The 17,500-nt window shown below is 46.1% G+C and overlaps 1 protein-coding gene across 1 annotated transcript in view; it reads right to left on the reverse strand.

Annotated features, from left to right (window-relative positions):
• Positions 1-17,500, reverse strand: part of cacna1da (calcium channel, voltage-dependent, L type, alpha 1D subunit, a) — a 98,803-nt gene that overhangs the window by 25,996 nt on the left and 55,307 nt on the right. The window contains exons 15-29 of the mRNA XM_062544911.1: positions 16,465-16,540; positions 16,276-16,312; positions 16,056-16,089; positions 15,675-15,801; positions 15,280-15,409; positions 12,808-12,867; positions 11,170-11,276; positions 10,104-10,191; positions 9,561-9,668; positions 9,310-9,362; positions 8,672-8,818; positions 7,251-7,452; positions 6,569-6,727; positions 5,772-5,882; positions 4,366-4,449 (exon numbers count right to left, since the gene is read on the reverse strand). Of these exons, the coding sequence (XP_062400895.1) occupies positions 4,366-4,449; positions 5,772-5,882; positions 6,569-6,727; positions 7,251-7,452; positions 8,672-8,818; positions 9,310-9,362; positions 9,561-9,668; positions 10,104-10,191; positions 11,170-11,276; positions 12,808-12,867; positions 15,280-15,409; positions 15,675-15,801; positions 16,056-16,089; positions 16,276-16,312; positions 16,465-16,540 (1,523 nt within the window). The remainder of the gene's footprint in view (positions 1-4,365; positions 4,450-5,771; positions 5,883-6,568; positions 6,728-7,250; positions 7,453-8,671; positions 8,819-9,309; positions 9,363-9,560; positions 9,669-10,103; positions 10,192-11,169; positions 11,277-12,807; positions 12,868-15,279; positions 15,410-15,674; positions 15,802-16,055; positions 16,090-16,275; positions 16,313-16,464; positions 16,541-17,500) is intronic.

Here is a 17,500-nt window from a genome sequence, read left to right on the forward strand (position 1 = left end):
CAGCTGTCCGCGACGTGATCAGCTGCCTGGGTGTAGAGTTCTGGGTCGGGACTCAGCAGGTGTAGAGTTCTGGGCCGGGACTCGGTGTAGTTCTGGGTCGTGACTCGGTGTAGTTCTGGGCCGGGACTCGGTGTAGTTCTGGGTCGTGACTCGGTGTAGTTCTGGGCCGGGATTCGGTGTAGTTCTGGGTCGTGACTCGGTGTAGTTCTGGGTCGTGACTCGGTGTAGTTCTGGGTCGGGACTCGGTGTAGTTCTGGGTCGGGACTCGGGAGCAAGCGAATGGACTCAGCACTGATGAGCAAACCCTCCACAGCAATTAGTACTGGATGAAGCACATGCTCTCAGCACTGTCATGTTGCAGGTAAGCTCAACATAGACATGTAATGCGGCACACACACACACACACACACACACACACAAACTCTCACTCACACTCACACACACACACACACACACACACAAACTCTTACTCTCACACACACACACACACACACACACAAACTCTCACTCACACACACATGCACACAAACTATCACTCTCTCACACACACACACACACACAAAATGAACAAGCAGTGCAGCATCTCATGCAGATCAACAGTGTCCTGCAAAAGAGTCACCACTGGAGGGCGCTCTAACACAGACCAGTGCAGAGAGAGAGAGAGAGAGAGAGAGAGAGAGTGGTGCAGAGAGCAACAGAAGAAGAGTAAAGGCTAAGACAGAAAAAAGAGAAGATAGATTGCAAATAAAAGAAGACAAAAGAGGTAGCACAGAGAGAGAGAGAGAATGGTGCAGACAGCTACAAAAGAGAAGAGTAAAGGCTAAGACAGAAAAAAGAGAAGATAGATTGTAAAGAAAAGAAGACAAAAAGAGGTACTGAAAAGGAGGTTGGTAGTATAGAGCGTGAAGTGAAGGCAAGAGAGCATGTTTGTGGGCATGCAGATGCAGCCTGACTGGAGTGTACTGGACAGGACACACCTTCTCTACCCAAGAGCCAAGATCTCTCCTCTCACATCTTTAAAGAGCTGACTACAGGAAGACAGAGCAGAACACAGGCCGTCACTCACAGAAGCAGCACACACGCACACACACACGCACGCAAGCGCACGCACACACACGCACACACGCACACTTACACCCTGCAACACTGAGCAGCCTTCTGCATGGTCCAATAGCACTAGCGATCTCATCCTTACAGGGGGCAGTGAAGAGCAACTTAGCCTTTTCTTAGCTTAGAACCTTTCCATGACTTTTCAATAACCCTGTGTGAAATCTCCATGACTTCTCACAGCCTATAAGTACAAAAGTGCACAGGCAGGCCTACTTAAGTCTTTAACTTTGATGAAGTCAGGACAATTTCTATTACTTTTTGAACAGCTCTGCAATCTCAGTCTTGGATCAGATACTGACTAAGTGCTCACATCTTCAGTAGTGGCTAACTACTCAGCTAGCAGAGATCAAACACTCAGCCAGCTGTGTGAACCGGGAGCTCCAGGGCCATTCTGTCTGGAGGTGGAAAACAGAGAGGAGGTATGGAGAGAGAGGAGGGTCAAACTTCACAGAGACTCTACTGGAGGAGACTGACCGGGGCATGGAGCGGGTGGCCAAGCGCCATCTGTAAGGAGGGGGCATGAGGTGATGGTTAGGGCGTGAAATGGTGACTACAATTCCCATCATGCACTGGAAGACAGCGTGGGGACAGGAGAGACAACAGCAGCAACATGTCTTTGGATGAGACAGCTGTGTGGCAAACAGATCCACCCTCTGCTAGGCCAGACACTAGGGGTGCCTCTCAACATCTCTCCTCGATCCTCCATGCTCGGTCCTCGAGGGGCCCCATCATTCTTTATGTAGATCAGCGAGGATCGAGGCCCGAGGAGGAAGGGAGGATGTATAAACGCTGAATGAGAGGCACCCACTGAAACATGTCTGAGCTAGAGAGGGCAGATCTACAACAGCATCACAGCAACAGACACCAGCAGTGAGGAAGTGGGCCACACAGGAAGTAGATGAACATCTCACAAGGCCTCCACAAATAACTCTCCACAAGAGGAGCTAGTTACAGAATGCTAATTGGCTAATTATCTACAATGCAATATATTCATGAGAGACCTTGTGAAACTAATATCATGTCACACACAAGGATGAAAGGGAAATACATATACATACATACATATACACACACACACACACACACACACACACACACACACATATATATTTGACGCAGCCACACATACATATACACTGACAAACACACATGTACAAACACTGATACTGTACAAACACGTCCACATACACCTCAGTTGCACACAGTATGCAGAGGAGGCAGGGACCAGACGGACAACACAACACGACACAACCATACAGACACAGCGACATGGAAACTCCAGAGAAACAGCACTGCAGCGTTGGGAGCGGCTGACAGACAGACAGAGAGGAGAGCACGTGGGCCCTGCTCAGCTCCCCTAAAGCCCTACTGATGGACGGATGCTACGCTACACTCCCCACAACACCACCCCCCACCCCCCCGAGCGCATCCCGCTAGATTAGGCTAGATTAGGCTCCAGTCAGGGACTAGCATGCTGTCTGCAGCAGCCCCTGGATTACACCGACGCTCTTTGGTGGAGGGAATCAGACACCTGTTGATAATTCCCTTGTGATTTGTGTAATGGGATGTGAAATGGAATGTGTGTGTGTGTGAGTGAAATTGGATGTGTGTGTGTGTGTGTGTGTGTGTGTGTGTGTGTGTGTGTGAGTGCGTGCGTGCGGGTGTGCATGTCCATGTGTGTTTTCTTCCAGCTTGTGAGTATTGTTCTTGCATGTTAGTCAGCAAACACATGCAGGGCAGGATTCCCATCACAAGGCTAACACCTGACCACTCAATGTTATCTTGTCTTAGGACACAGCCGAGCAGTTAGCTGATAGATAGGGCTCTATGGGGCAGCACATCTAAGCAACCCTATGCTTTAAAAAGGCAGAGAGAGACAGACAGACAGAATTGAATACCACTTTACAAATGACTCAGACAATAACATCAGATGACAGAAGAACTTCAGAGAGAAGTGCACAGCACTGAGGAGGAGGGGTCGACAGGCGAAGTCATTATGAAGCAGATTTACGAGCAGAGAGGAGATTGAGTATATTTTTTTGTTGCCATACTTGCCTCTACAAGTTTCTATGGAAACAGAACAGAATGAATAAGAACAAGGGTTAGACAACCAAACTAATCCTGGGGTTACCATGGAAACGTGTCATTACTGTCTGGAGGAGTCGAAGCATCCTCAACACATACCCATGCACAGTGGACACAGGTGAAGGCTCTATTCAGGTGAAGGGGTTAATTTCAAGGTAGAAGTGCAGTGTGTATGTGACTGTTGACTTACTGTGCTGTGTACCCATTTGACTGTGTGAGTGGGTGCATTAGTGTCTGTATCCAGGTGGGAGAGTACCACTGACGCACACAAACACAATCACAATACACCACTGAAATAACTGGAATGAAACCTTGCAAAAGACCATTTATGCCCAGTTCTGATTTAAATAAATGAAATCAACTCAAAGTGGTCAAAACGTTTTGCAGACTAAAGGTGATTGTATACATTGTCCAAACGTTTTCTATCATGTACCTACAGTACAGTATCATGCCAGTGAGGTTAGTTTTTTAAATGACATTGAAGGAAAATATCCTCGTGCAGCTCCTAACAGTGCTGCCTCTCACTGCCTCACATCGGATGGGATGTAAAAAAACTAAATGTCTGGGGAGAACTGCAGTTCAAGTTTAGTGTTTGATTAACTTTCTGGAATATTCCTGAATAAACAAGAACAAAGTGATCCCTGTTAACGTCACAGGGACGAAACCACTTACAGCGTTACTGGTGGTGCTATGTAGGCTTAATTGAATGAGGCCTTTTAATGTGGAACACTGCATTCATCATTCACATTTATGAGGCAGTCATGAAATGCGCCCGGGCTCATGGCCAGCTATAAATGTGGGAAGATATCCTATTGATTTCCCAAGCCTGCTTTTTTATGGTCCTGAATATCGGACGCCGCTGCCAGAATTAATTCTGTAACAAACTGGAATTTCATCAAGATTTGGACCGGTCTGCGCTACATGATTCTATGATCCAAGCATTAGAGCGCCTCCATGACTTGCAGGAAACGACGCTTTTGTTGTTTCTGAGAGCCCCGGTGCCAGCGCTCACTAATGCCCCGGTGCCAGCGCTCACTAATGCCCCGGTGCCAGCGCTCACTAATGCCCCGGTGCCAGCGCTCACTAATGCCCTGCACCAGAGTGGGCGGCTCAGAGGGCACATGGTCTTGCATGGCTTCCATTCCTGTGCGCACAGAAGGAGATACTTACGTTGACTTCAGTGATAGCAATATCAACGACGCTACCCACTACAATTAAGGCATCAAACGTGTTCCACGCATCCGTGAAATAGTGCTGCGGATGAGAGACACACACACACACACAGCACACAAGAGACAAACGGAGGAGAGGAAAGAGGGGAAGGAAAGAGAGAAAAAGAAAGAAGAGGTTTGAAAGAAGAACAAGAGGGGAAGTAGAACAAGCAGACGAGACGAGGGGGGAAGAGAAGAGAGTTAAGACCTGCCGAACAGGAAGTAGAGTTAAGACCTGAGGAACAGGAAGTAGAGTTAAGACCTGCGGAACAGGAAGTAGAGTGGGAGTCAGTGGGTGCCTCTCAACATCTCTCCTCGATCCTCGAGGGGCGTTCCCACTGATCTATAACTAACACTGGATAGACTATCCCATTGTTGCTGCCCCATCATTCTTTATGTAGATCAGTGAGGATTGAGGCCCGAGGAGCGAGGGAGAGGCCCCCAGTGCGGTGAATGGACAGAAGAGAATCAGCGGCGTGCCCTGGAGGTGGACAGGAGAGCAGCACTAGAGCGCCCCCGTGAGGAGGTCATGTGCTCCTGCGGGCAGCAGACCCAGAGGGGGAACGGAGGAGTGGGCCGGGCCGGGCCGTGGCATACTTACATCGATCTCACTGAGCACTATGTCAACTATACTCCCAATCACAACCAGGGCGTCAAAGACATTCCACGCATCCCCAAAATAGCCCTTGGAGAGGCATCAGGGGTGAGATGAGGGTGGTTTGAGAGAGAGAGAGGGGGCAACACAGAGTTACTGTATGTTTAATCTGATGGTTAAAATGATTTCACTGATTTAAATCAAATGCAAATTACTACTCTAAATATGCGTGAGAGAAGTAGATTCAAAATGAAAGTCTCAGTCAGCATGCATTACGTCTATTTGAAAGGAGCGTTGGTGTTAAAAATAGAAAAGCCACAGCAGCCTCTAGCTAGAGCACCACACACACACACACACACACACACACACACACACACACACACACACAGGCTCTTACAGGGTCCCTGTCCTTCTTCGCAACACACAGCTGTGGAGGCGTGGAGGGGGGGGGGGGGGGGGGGGGTTGGTGGGAGATGCACCATTCAATAAATCCTCATTTCATCACAACACAATACACTTCAGGTTGGAAGACAGAGAGTACTATGGTATGCCAAAGTGAGATTAGCACATCTTACATTATTTCATCACAACACAATACACTTTCTAGTTGGAAGACAGAGTACTATGGTATGCCAAAGTGAGATTAGCACATCTTACATTATGATTAGCAAAAGAATGTGTGTGTGTGTGTGTGTGTGTGTGTTAGAGAGAGGAGAGAGCATTAGAGAGTATTAGCTTGCTTGTGCACAAAGGAGAGCATGGATACATACCCTGGGTTTGAAGGCAATCAGTTTGAGAACCATCTCCACAGTGAACACCGTTGTGAAGACCATGTTGAGGATGTCCATCACATAGTTGAAGAGCGCTGATTGGCCGTAGTGCTAAAGGGGAGGGGCGGGAGCAGGAGGACGAATGAAAGAGTTGAGTACTGTATAAGAACAGTATCAATGCCAAAGTAGTGGAGCAAAGTCCCCTTTCCATACAGTATACTAATGCATGAGGCTTTCATGTTTGGAGTTTTCACTTTTCCTTCTGTGGAAGTTTCTCTGGTGGAGCTTGCGTGTGAGGTGGCGTTAAACCAGTTGGAGTTAGGGAATGATTAGATTGGGGTTAGGGAATGGTTAGGTTGGAGTTAGGGAATGATTAGATTGGGGTTAGGGAATGGTTAGGTTAGAGTTAGGGAATGGTTAGGTTGGAGTTAGGGAATGATTAGATTGGGGTTAGGGAATGGTTAGGTTAGAGTTAGGGAATGGTTAGGTTGGAGTTAGGGAATGGCTAGATTGGGGTTAGGAAACGGTTAGATTGGGGTTAGGGAATGGTTAGATTGGGGTTAGGGAATGTTTATGTTGGAGTTAGGGAATGGTTAGGTTGGAGTTAGGGAATGGTTAGGTAGGAGTTAGGGAATGGTTAGGTTGGAGTTAGGGAATGGTTAGATTGGGGTTAGGGAATGGTTAGATTGGGGTTAGGGAATGGTTAGGTTGGAGTTAGGGAATGGTTAGATTGGGGTTAGGGAATGGTTAGGTTGGGGTTAGGGAATGGTTAAATTGGAGTTAGGAGCTGCACTCACCTGCACTGCCAGGCACAGCGTGTTGAGCATGATGAGCACAAACATGATGTACTCAAAGCCGGTGGAGTTGACCACGTACCAGAACTTGTACTGGTAGGGGTTCTTGGGGATGTACCTACGAAGAGGCCGGGCCTTCAGCGCGTACTCCACACACTGGCGCTAGAGGGACACACAACCACAGGAGGGTCACACACATGCTGTACGCAAATATATTATACACTGTACACATGCATGCATATTAACACTCGAGAAATTTCACCATTACAGATACGCTATGTATTCACTCACCTGCCTTGACTCACATGGAACTTCAGTCACATCCCATTCTTAAGCTATAGGGTTTATTATGACGTCGGTCCACCCTTTGCCGTTATAACAGCTTCAACTCTCAATACTTTCCACAAGGTGTAGGAGTGTGTTTATGGGATTTGACCATTCTTTCAGAAGCACATTTGTGAGGTCAACACACTGATGCTGGATGAGGAGACTGGATTAAGAATGGAATGTGACTGAAGCTCATATGTGAGTCAAGGCAGGTGAGTGAATACTTTTGGCAATATAGTGTAATGTATTCTAGTATATCTACTTACTCTTAGGACCAGATTTATATCCACACTTTAAAACTGTCCATTCTACACACATAGACACATGCACACACCATGAAATCCACGGAATCTCTCACCTGGTTCTTGTCCAGCTCACAGTTCTTGTACTCCTTCTCTCCTTGCTCCTGGAACGTGACGATGACGAAACCCACAAAGATGTTCATCATGAAGAAGGCGATGATGATGATGTAGATGATGAAGAAGATGGAGATCTCCACGCGGTAGTTGTAGATGGGGCCCATGTTCTCTCGGTTGGAGTCGATGGCTTTGTACAGCAGTCTGGAGGAGAGAGGGGACAGTAGGCAACTCAACAGCAGGCCGTGTTGATGCCGCAGGGCACTGCTCCTCCGAGAGGACTGGACAGTGATGCAGATATATTTGCTCATTGCACTTCAGGTCATTAAGATATTATCTGAAGCGGTTCAGCTACGAGGCATTCCAGACAAACCATCTACAGTACATCCACTTTTGAATCACTCATACCACGGCTCTCTTGCTATTTAAAAATAAATAAATAAACAAATAACAGACTGAAGGAGATTTGATTTTACTGAATGTTTTATCTCAAATTGCAGCCTTTGTTTGTCTTGAATTTCCCCTTGGGGGTCAATCAAGTGTCTATCTATCTATCCATCTATCTATCTACTGTATCTCTATCTTGTTTACTTCTCTTTATAATGCCACACACATGACACCAATAATGTTAGTCACTGCTACTAATCATGATGTAATTACTGTAAATGAGTGGCCCAGAGAGGACTTATAGTCACTGTCCTTCCCCAGTCTGGCTCTGCATTGCAGTAATGGGGCAGAGGAGAGAGTATGTTACTGTGATTAGGGCCTCAGTATTAGAGTATTGGGGCAGAGGGAAGATGGAGTATGTTACTGTGATTAGGGTCTCAGTATTGCAGTGATGGGGCCGAGGAGGGAGCATGCTACTGTGATTAGGGTCTCAGTATTGCAGTAATGGGGCAGAGGAGGGAGCATGCTACTGTGATTAGGGTCTCAGTATTGCAGTAATGGGACAGAGGAGGGAGTATGTTAGTGTGATTAGGGTCTCAGTATTGCAGTAATGGGACAGAGGAGGGAGTATGTTAGTGTGATTAGGGTCTCAGTATTGCAGTAATGGGACAGAGGAGGGAGTATGCTACTGTGATTGCCGTCTCACAAGGCTGAACTCACACACTCTCTGCTCCCTCACACACACACACAGCTCTTCCTGGTGTGCTATGAAGAAACCCATCTGGTAATCGCTAACTAACTAGCTAGCAAACGCTGAACACTTCAATTCTTATGACACCATCTTTCTGGAAAACTACAAAATCAACAACACACTGCATTTATATAGCGCTGTTCAATGTCAGTGTATGGGGGAAACTAAACCCTTCTCATGTGAGTAACTGCATACATCACATCCTGTTCTTGTCATTGCTACAGTACAGTAGCTAAAGGCTGCGGTGTGAGCTAACGCTAAGGCGCTAGGAGAGGCGTGTCTTACGCAGGCCAGCCCTCGAAGGTGGAGACGGTGAACAGCGCCATCATGGCCATGAGCACGTTGTCAAAGTTGAAGTCGCTGTTGTGCCACTGCCTCTTCTCAATGGAGGGCTGGTTCACGTCCCCGTCCTTGTACATGATGAACGTGCCCCTGGTGGTGACGGGATAGATGGGCAACGCAGAGCGCAGGAGAGGGTTACACAAAACAACATCAAAAAGGGAGCTCCTATAGACCACCAGAGAGAGAGTCTTCAACTAACAGAGTCATTTTTGTACTTTTGTGTTTTTTTTTTTTCCTTGTATGCCATTTGTATATGTGTGATAAAACTATACAAAATAAAGTATTAAAAAAAAACGAACTGAGTCAGTCCAAACATAAATGGCAGTGTGGTTACAGGGCTTCATAGGGCTTCAAGGGCTTCATAAATAGCTTCCAAATGACACAGGAAGGTTGCCAAAACAATGCCCGTCGACATGGAGGTTGGTGAGTGCTCTGTGTGTTTGTATGTATGTGTGTGTGTGTGTGTGAGATGTGCACGTGTGTGTTATTTTGTATGCGTGTATATTGTGTCAAATGTGTGTGTGTGTGTGTGTGTGTGTGTGTGAGTGTGTGCGTGCAGATGGATTATCAGCGTGACTGACTTGCACTCCTCAGGGTTGGACTTGGCCTCATCTGTGCATCGATAAAACTTCCCCTGTGGACAGGAAACAGTTCACCCAAAACACACAAACAAACACACACACACACACACACACACCAAAATGCCTTAAACCAAATGCTACAGTATTGACCTTGATCTCAATATTAACCTTTCCCAAAGTGTAAGTAATGAGAGTATTTTTAGGCCTGCTAGCAGACAGGAGCTCCCCAGAGAGGGCGTTTGGGCGCTGACCTTGAAGAGCTGCACTCCTATGCAGGCGAACATGAACTGCAGCAGCGTGGTGACGATCATGATGTTGCCGATGGTCCTGATGGCCACGAACACACACTGCACCACGTGCTGCGAGACCACAGAGAACACACAGGGAAGGTTACCACAGCGACCAGAGCAAGGGAATCGTTCTCATACACTTTCCCCTGATAACATTGTTCAAATGTCAATCAATCAACTTTATTCAAGACACAAAGGTCTATAGAGACAACACAGTACAAATGTATAAATATAAAAAAATAGAAAACATTTAAGCAAAAATGCAGATGATGCATCATTTAAACAACATATACAGGCACCGGATCCAATGTTTCCAAAAGCAGGATGTGTACCTTGTGTCACTCTAAGAAACGACAATCATCAATTGTGAACATGTTTTTGCTTCTGACTGTGTCATACTGTACAAATGTGTGAGAGGAGAACTCTAAACTAGGGAGAGTGGGCAGGATGAAGAGTGAGGAAGAGGAGGAGGAGGAGGAAGAGGAAGAGGAGGCGGCGGCGCACCTTTAGGCCCTTGGCTCTGTTGATGGCCCTGAGGGGGCGCAACACACGCAGCACACGCAAGATCTTCACCACGGAGATGGCAGAGGACCTGTGTGGGGAGAACACACACACGCTTATGACACACACTACACACAGCATCCTCTCAGCACATGTTCACAACACCATCTTTACTCTCAGGGAGATGGCAGAGGACCTGTGTGGGGAGATGACTGGGCATCAGCAGGGATAAACACACACACACACACATGCATATGACACACACTACTGTACACACAGCATCCTCTCAGCACCACACCATCTCTACTCTGACCACAAATAACACACCACACACAAAGCATTTGTGACATGAGGCTTAATAATATGAGGCTTAACAGATGTGAATTTAAGAAGTTAGGGGGTAAACAATAAGGGTATTAAGAAATGGAGATGTTCACAAATGGATGGATCGGATGTTACAGTAATTTGAGGTCAACAGGTAGTATGGGGATCTGACAAGACTATACCGTAATTTCCCAACTATTAGCTGTGGCTTATACATTGATTAACCTTATTTTCCCAACTATTAGCTGCGGCTTATATACATTGATTAACCGTAATTTCCCAACTATTAGCCGCGGCCTATACACTAACTTTGCTAAATTCTTCAGCTACAAGGTTAATACATGGGGCAGTTAATATGGTATTAATATGGTTTTGTTTCTTTTTAATGGCATGAAACACTGCACTGCGGCTTATACACAACGCAGCTAATACACAGGAAATGACTGTAATAACACGCTCATTAAGGGACACTTCACCGATTAGCATTAAGCTTTGTATCTTTAGAAAGCCAGTCTTGTTTTGAATGGTCGTGCATCATTCCCTCAGTTTGCCTTGAGGTGGGAGAAATATGGATTTTAATGAAACCCATGAACAGGACTTCCTGCTTTCAATTATGTAAAATGATGATTTTTACATCATTGAAAGCAGGAAGTCCAACATTGAAATCCGTATTTCTCCCAAAGATACAAAGCTTAATGCTAATCGGTGAAGTGTCCCTTTAAAGACAGGAAGTATCCACACTCACTGAATGCCAAAGGAGACCAGGGAGACCCCAACTACCAGCAGGTCCAGCAGGTTGAAGTAGTTGCGGCAAAAAGCCCCCTTGTGGAGGAACGCCCCGTAGGTGGTCATCTGAGGAGTGGACGCAGAGGGTCAGTGCTCTCCTCACAAACGCCAGGCTCAGACAAGCAAAACACAGGCTTCTCATCACACACACACACTCTCACACACGCACACACGGTTTCACTCTTTTGGGCCACTCGATTTTCGGGGTGGCGAGCAGTTAACTGGGATGCTATGGTTAATGCTTCTATGCTATCAATCGCCAAACCCACACGGCTTCAGTCAGCATGAATGTAGTAGTAAGCCATTCCTTTCTCAATACGCCTGAGGGTGCCCCGCAATAAAACATGCCGTTTGTTGCTGAGCCAGGAAGCAGCCAGTATCAGGGAACGGAGGTAGAGAGAGAGGTAGAGAGAGAGAGAGAGAGAGAGAGAGAGGAGGGAAGAGAGGGAAAAAGAGACCAGAGCCAGAAAAGAGCCAGACCTACCCGATAGTGAGAGACAGACAAGAGGCCAGTAAGAGAGAGAGAGAACGATTGGAAAAGCGAATACCCTTACTGACACATTCATGTGGGCCGTTCTGTAGTGTTCTCCATGAAGCACATTCCACCCTAAGAGTTCTCAACTAGCTGGGGAAGAGGAGGAGGACCTGACCTCCACCTCTCCTCAAACTCTAAGCAGGCAGAGAATAAAATCAGCCAGAAAAGAAAAAAGTAAAGGATTTTTAAATCTCCCGAGTGCATGTAAATCCAGAGGCCAGCAGAAACTCCAAATCGAGCTCAAGTTATGCCAGGAGATGCTCGGAAAATAGGCCTAGTCAGCGTGCTGACGAATCAGGAGGCTGTGCTGCCCCCTTCTGTTCTGGAGGACACACTACATTTATATGCACTCGGAGAGCAGACTGAACCATGCTCCTGCAGGGTCATGGCTGCTAGTGCCCCCTCTTTTATGGCTTTGTTAGATCCCAGTCGATTAGACGTGAGAGAGATGAACGAGGCGTTGGATGTGGCAGGCTTGGTACAGTATCTCTCGCTTCTGCAATGGGTAGTTTGTAAGGTTTTGCACACCTAGCCACAGTCAAAGCCATGAGTTTTAAACCTGCATGGATGTCACTGCACAAAGAGTTGCATCATTTCGTTTAGTTTGTTTTTAACCCCCCCCCCCCCATGAGAGAAAGAGCAAGGCAGTGGTACGTACGTACACCCATTCACCAAACCTGGTTTCAATGATGATGCCGTAGCCCTTTCTCTCGTCACCAATTGAACTGCTATAACTGCCGATGCTGTGTGACTAGCAATCAGATTTTCCTACCCAATCATTTGTCAAGGCTCTTAAGAAACTCCAACAACTCTTGCGATGTTATTTTGTTATGAACTGTGGACTTTATGATGCTCTGATCGGATGAGTTGAAATGCTCTAAGTTTGACATGTTTAAAAGAGGTGCTGTTTGTTTTGGAAGAAAAGTAGAGTAAAAGAAAGCCAAATAATAATAATAATAATAATAATAAAAAAGTAAAAAGGCGAATCAAGCCAGGTTGCAGTGGTAGGTGACACACAGGGAGAGCAATGCAGCAAGGCTCTGTGTGTCCTTAAAGGGTTACCTTCAACACGATCTCAAATGTAAACATACTAGTGAAGACATAATCAGCATAGCCTAGGACCTGGAAGGCAACCAGACGGTTTACAGTGTTACTGACACCGGCACATTGCACAAAACACACAGACGCGGAACATGCCATTTACCTTCAGTATGATCTCAACTGTAAAGATAGCCGTGAAAGCATAGTCAAAGTAACCAAGTATCTGCAAAAAGCAATGTATATGTTTAACAGGGATTAAAAGCATCGGTTTATCTCTTCACAGACATGGGTGTGATTCTGCCAGGCTTATGTCTGGAGTAATACAGAGAGAGATTCATATGGTCTATAACGGGTGACCCACAAGGCCAAAATGACCTAATAATGTGCAAGAAAACAGGGCTGTATTTTACATATACTGTAATCCATTTACATCCAAACAGTTTGGCATCACAGCACAGCTTTGACTGATGCTGATACTAATACTATTATTATACATACGGGCTATTAGAGGCAAGTCAAGTCGAGCGTTACTGTATGTTAGTTGCAAGCAGTCTGGGCTATTCTTCATATGCAAATGTGCACCCCTAGATTGCCATAACTTTCTTTGTTTTATGCTGGTAGAATCAAACCCAAAACATCTGAACATGGGGACACTAACATACACACTAATGTAAAGTGAAGGGTACAACAAACATCACGGCAAATCACAGGATATATTGACAATATGATTCCTGCAACTGCTTTTCATTTCTGAGTCTGAAAAAAAAACTAAAACATATGAGTTAGTTTTGAATTATGGACTAAAAACGGAATGATATGATTTCATATAAAGGCATGCATTCTTTTAGTCAAACTTGTAAATGCACAGATTAACCATGAGCTACGCTTTGTTATCTGAACTGTGCTCTAACTCTAAGGCTACATCCTTCAGACTAAAATGGCCACTTATTCTGCCATGGAATCTGCTTGAATGAGACACTTGCATAACAAATGCATCTAAAGCTCCAGCTGTATCCAAACACTGAGGCTCCACTGCTTCATTTACATGTGAATTCTGTCAAATAAGCCAAGCCATCAGCGGATTCTCAGTTATTAGGCTTCTATTCATAAATGTGTCCCTTAAAACATCTGCCACACAGACAATGATTAACATTAATCAAGAGAGCTTATGTCTCCTCCCAAATCTGATATTATCCTCACAAAGAAACACACTTTATGTGAATAGCCCACAAATACTCTACAAATAGGCAGTCATTTATCTACAAGCGGTCATAAAGCCCTCATCTCTTCCCCTCAAATAACTGTCAGCTGTGCTAAACTACACAACTAACAGATCAATTATAGACCATCAAATATAGGGGACTGACAATTCCATTCCAATACGGACATCAGCACAGGCAGGGGACACAAGACAGATGCGTCACTACCCAGAGTTCTACAGCACATGCAGCACGGTCATTGGGAACAGCACATCTGAATGAAAGACTAATGTCACATCCATCACCAATCATTGGGAACAGCACATCTGAATGAAGCACTAATGTCACATCCATCACAAATCATTGGGAACAGCACATCTGAATGAAGCACTAATGTCACATCCATCACAAATCATTGGGAACTGCACATCTGAATGAAAGACTAATGTCACATCCATCACAAATCATTGGGAACAGCAAGACTAATGAAAGACTAATGCCACATCCATCACAAATCATTGGGAACTGCACATCTGAATGAAAGACTAATGTCACATCCATCACAAATCATTGGGAACAGCACATCTGAATGAAAGACTAATGTCACATCCATCACAAATCACGGTGTGCTCTACCCAGACGCCCACACATCAAACACATCACAGGGACTCATCACTTCCCCAAACCCCCCCACAACGATCTACCGAGCCGCCGAGCCCAGAGCACACCGATCGCCCTCCAGTGCAAATGCCTCAAGGGATCATGGGAAGATCACCTCCACACAGAGTGGGAAAGAATTAGTACTGTGGCAAAAGACACTATCAAATCAAGTCAAATCAAATCAAATCAGGCTTCTTGCCCATGTATACTTGCGTATACAAGAAAATACACAGCACACAGTGAGGTGAACACACTAAGCAGGAGCAGTGAGCAGCCTTCATACAGCGGCGCTCGGGGAGCAGTGAGGGGTTAGGTGCCTTGCTCAAGGGCACCTCAGCCGTGGACTGGTCGGGGATCGAACCGGCAACCCTCCGATTACAAGCTCGAAGCCCTAACCAGTAGGCCACGGATGCCCTCACATCTTCTGAACTGGAAAAGCTCTAGAAGGTTATTTATTGTCCCTGCGCGTGTTATTACTATCACCAGTTACACCAGGGTCTCTCATGGTGATGTGCACACAGCACATGCCAGTCCAGTCACTGCTGGGTACGACGCCACACAGCCATGAGGCTCTGGTGGTCTGGGACAAGAGGAGGCATTGGCACAGGGGAGGGCGTTCTGCCACGTCACTTACGATGTTCCGCGCCGAGAAGTTCCTGATGGGGTCCTCGGCAGCCAGCGAGGCGGAGCTGAGCATGATGAAGACGAGGATGAGGTTGGTGAAGATGTGGTGGTTGATCAGCTTGTGGCAGGCCACACGGATTCTTTAGGAGGAAACACAAACGCAAATTGCGCCTTACTTAAATGGTCCATTAGTTCATTCTTCTATGTGTTCTCAGAGTTATCTGGGATACTGGTTAAGCAAACTAATGTTCATTTATATCCATCCCAAAATAGCTTGTGGTTTAAGTTAATGTGTGTGTGTGTGTGTGTGTACTGTATGTGTGTGTGTGTGTGTATGTGTGTGTGTGTGTGTGTGTGTGTGTGTGTGTGTGTGTGTGTGTGTGTGTGTGTGTGTGTGTAACCTACGGGTTGGTGGTACTGAAGATGAAGAAGGCGCTGCCCTCTGGGATGGGAGTGATCTTCTCCTTCTTCACCAGCTCTGAGATGGCAGGGCGTGGCCCCGACGGAACCTCAGGCTCCTCCTCTTCCTCCTCTGCTTCACATGCCAAAACAGTGGGGCACATATAAATACACACACACACACACACACACACACACACACGCATACACATATGGACATGTGCATACGCACACACACACACACACACACACACACATGGACATGTGCACACGCACACGCACACACACGCGCGCACACACACACACGCACGCACACACACACGCACGCACGCACACACACACACACACACACACACACACACACACTTCCAGATGTGGGCACCTCACCTCCAGCATCTTTCTCCTCATCCTCCACTGGGACCTAAAGCACAGAAGCACAGGAGCTTTAGAGTGTACTGTAGTGGTGCTCTGGTCCACAGATAGCACTCACACTCAGAATGTGGAACTCACACACACTCACTCACACACTCACACACACACTCACATACACACTATACACACGCACTCACACACACACACATACACAGCTTAAATATTTCAATCATACCTTTATTTCTTCTTTCTCATCATCATTTTCATCGTCCCTTTATTTGAAAAGAAAGTGAGAGAGGAGAATGAGTTGTGACACCAGCACTACAGTATAGGGGACACATGATGATAGTCGTGCTAAAGGAAATCACACTACAGCTCAGTCATGAGGGCCGCTATGGACTCCACATGCTTGGACAGGACCTACTTCTTGTCAGTGTTGAGAGAATCGACATCAGCCAGGTTATCCACAGCAATGGCCAAGAAGACATTCAGGAGGATGTCTGCATGTTTTTATAAAGGTTCTATAACAGAAAACATCTTTAAATGGTTCCAATATTACAGTAAAGGTGATATACTGTAGAGTGGAAATATTTTTTGTCTTGGTTTTGATGAATTAGGAGAGGTTGTGCATAACCAAAGAGCTATCATGAACATGAGGCATGGTGGTGCCCTCCTTCATACGAAAATCTTGAACTTAAAAATAGCCATTAAAAAACGGGCGAATTAGAACAAAGCCTGCTTGTGATGTCAAATATCGCAAAGCCATTTAAGCTCAATTGGGGTTGCCAAAGAGGGCGCCATTTGGTCAAACGGACCATTTCAATACCCAGCCTAAATATAATGTTTTAATTGGGCTTGTAAAATTGCAATTGAGTTTAATTTTTATGAATCAAAGTTCAGAGAACACAGTACAATACTCGATTCCTCTATTCTATGTCCTCTTTAAAAGACTATGATAGTGCACTAAGTGCAGGCATTGTTATTCTGTGTAATACAGCACGGTATGACTGCACAGTGCTGGTAAGGCATACAGTACGCCAACAGGGGAGATGGGGGGGATGAGGGGGGGGGGGGGGGGGATATAAAGGGTATTAGGATGGGGCCAGCTCAGTGTGGATTTAAAGCCTCTTAGTGGATACCTTTTATAAGCTGGAGCGTTCACTTGACTCTACAGGAGCACACTGGGACCCACGTACAGTACAGCACAGAGGCCCTGCAGTGTAGGGGCGACCCAGAACAACGCACGCCGGCGTTCACAACAACACACGATTCCACTCCATTCACTTCTTTACATTGGCTTAGTTTTTTTAGGAGGCAGGAAAGAGTTTCTGAAACAGGCGTTGTGTTTCAGCTGGGTGAGTCAGTCTGAGTGGTACAGAAAAGGTACTGTAGCAATGCAAAGGTCAACGTGAGAATAACGTTACATGTAGGTCAGACAACAACACAGCTCCGTTAGTGGG

Source organism: Sardina pilchardus, chromosome 9 (assembly GCF_963854185.1).
Source record: "Sardina pilchardus chromosome 9, fSarPil1.1, whole genome shotgun sequence".
Lineage (NCBI taxonomy): Eukaryota > Metazoa > Chordata > Actinopteri > Clupeiformes > Clupeidae > Sardina > Sardina pilchardus.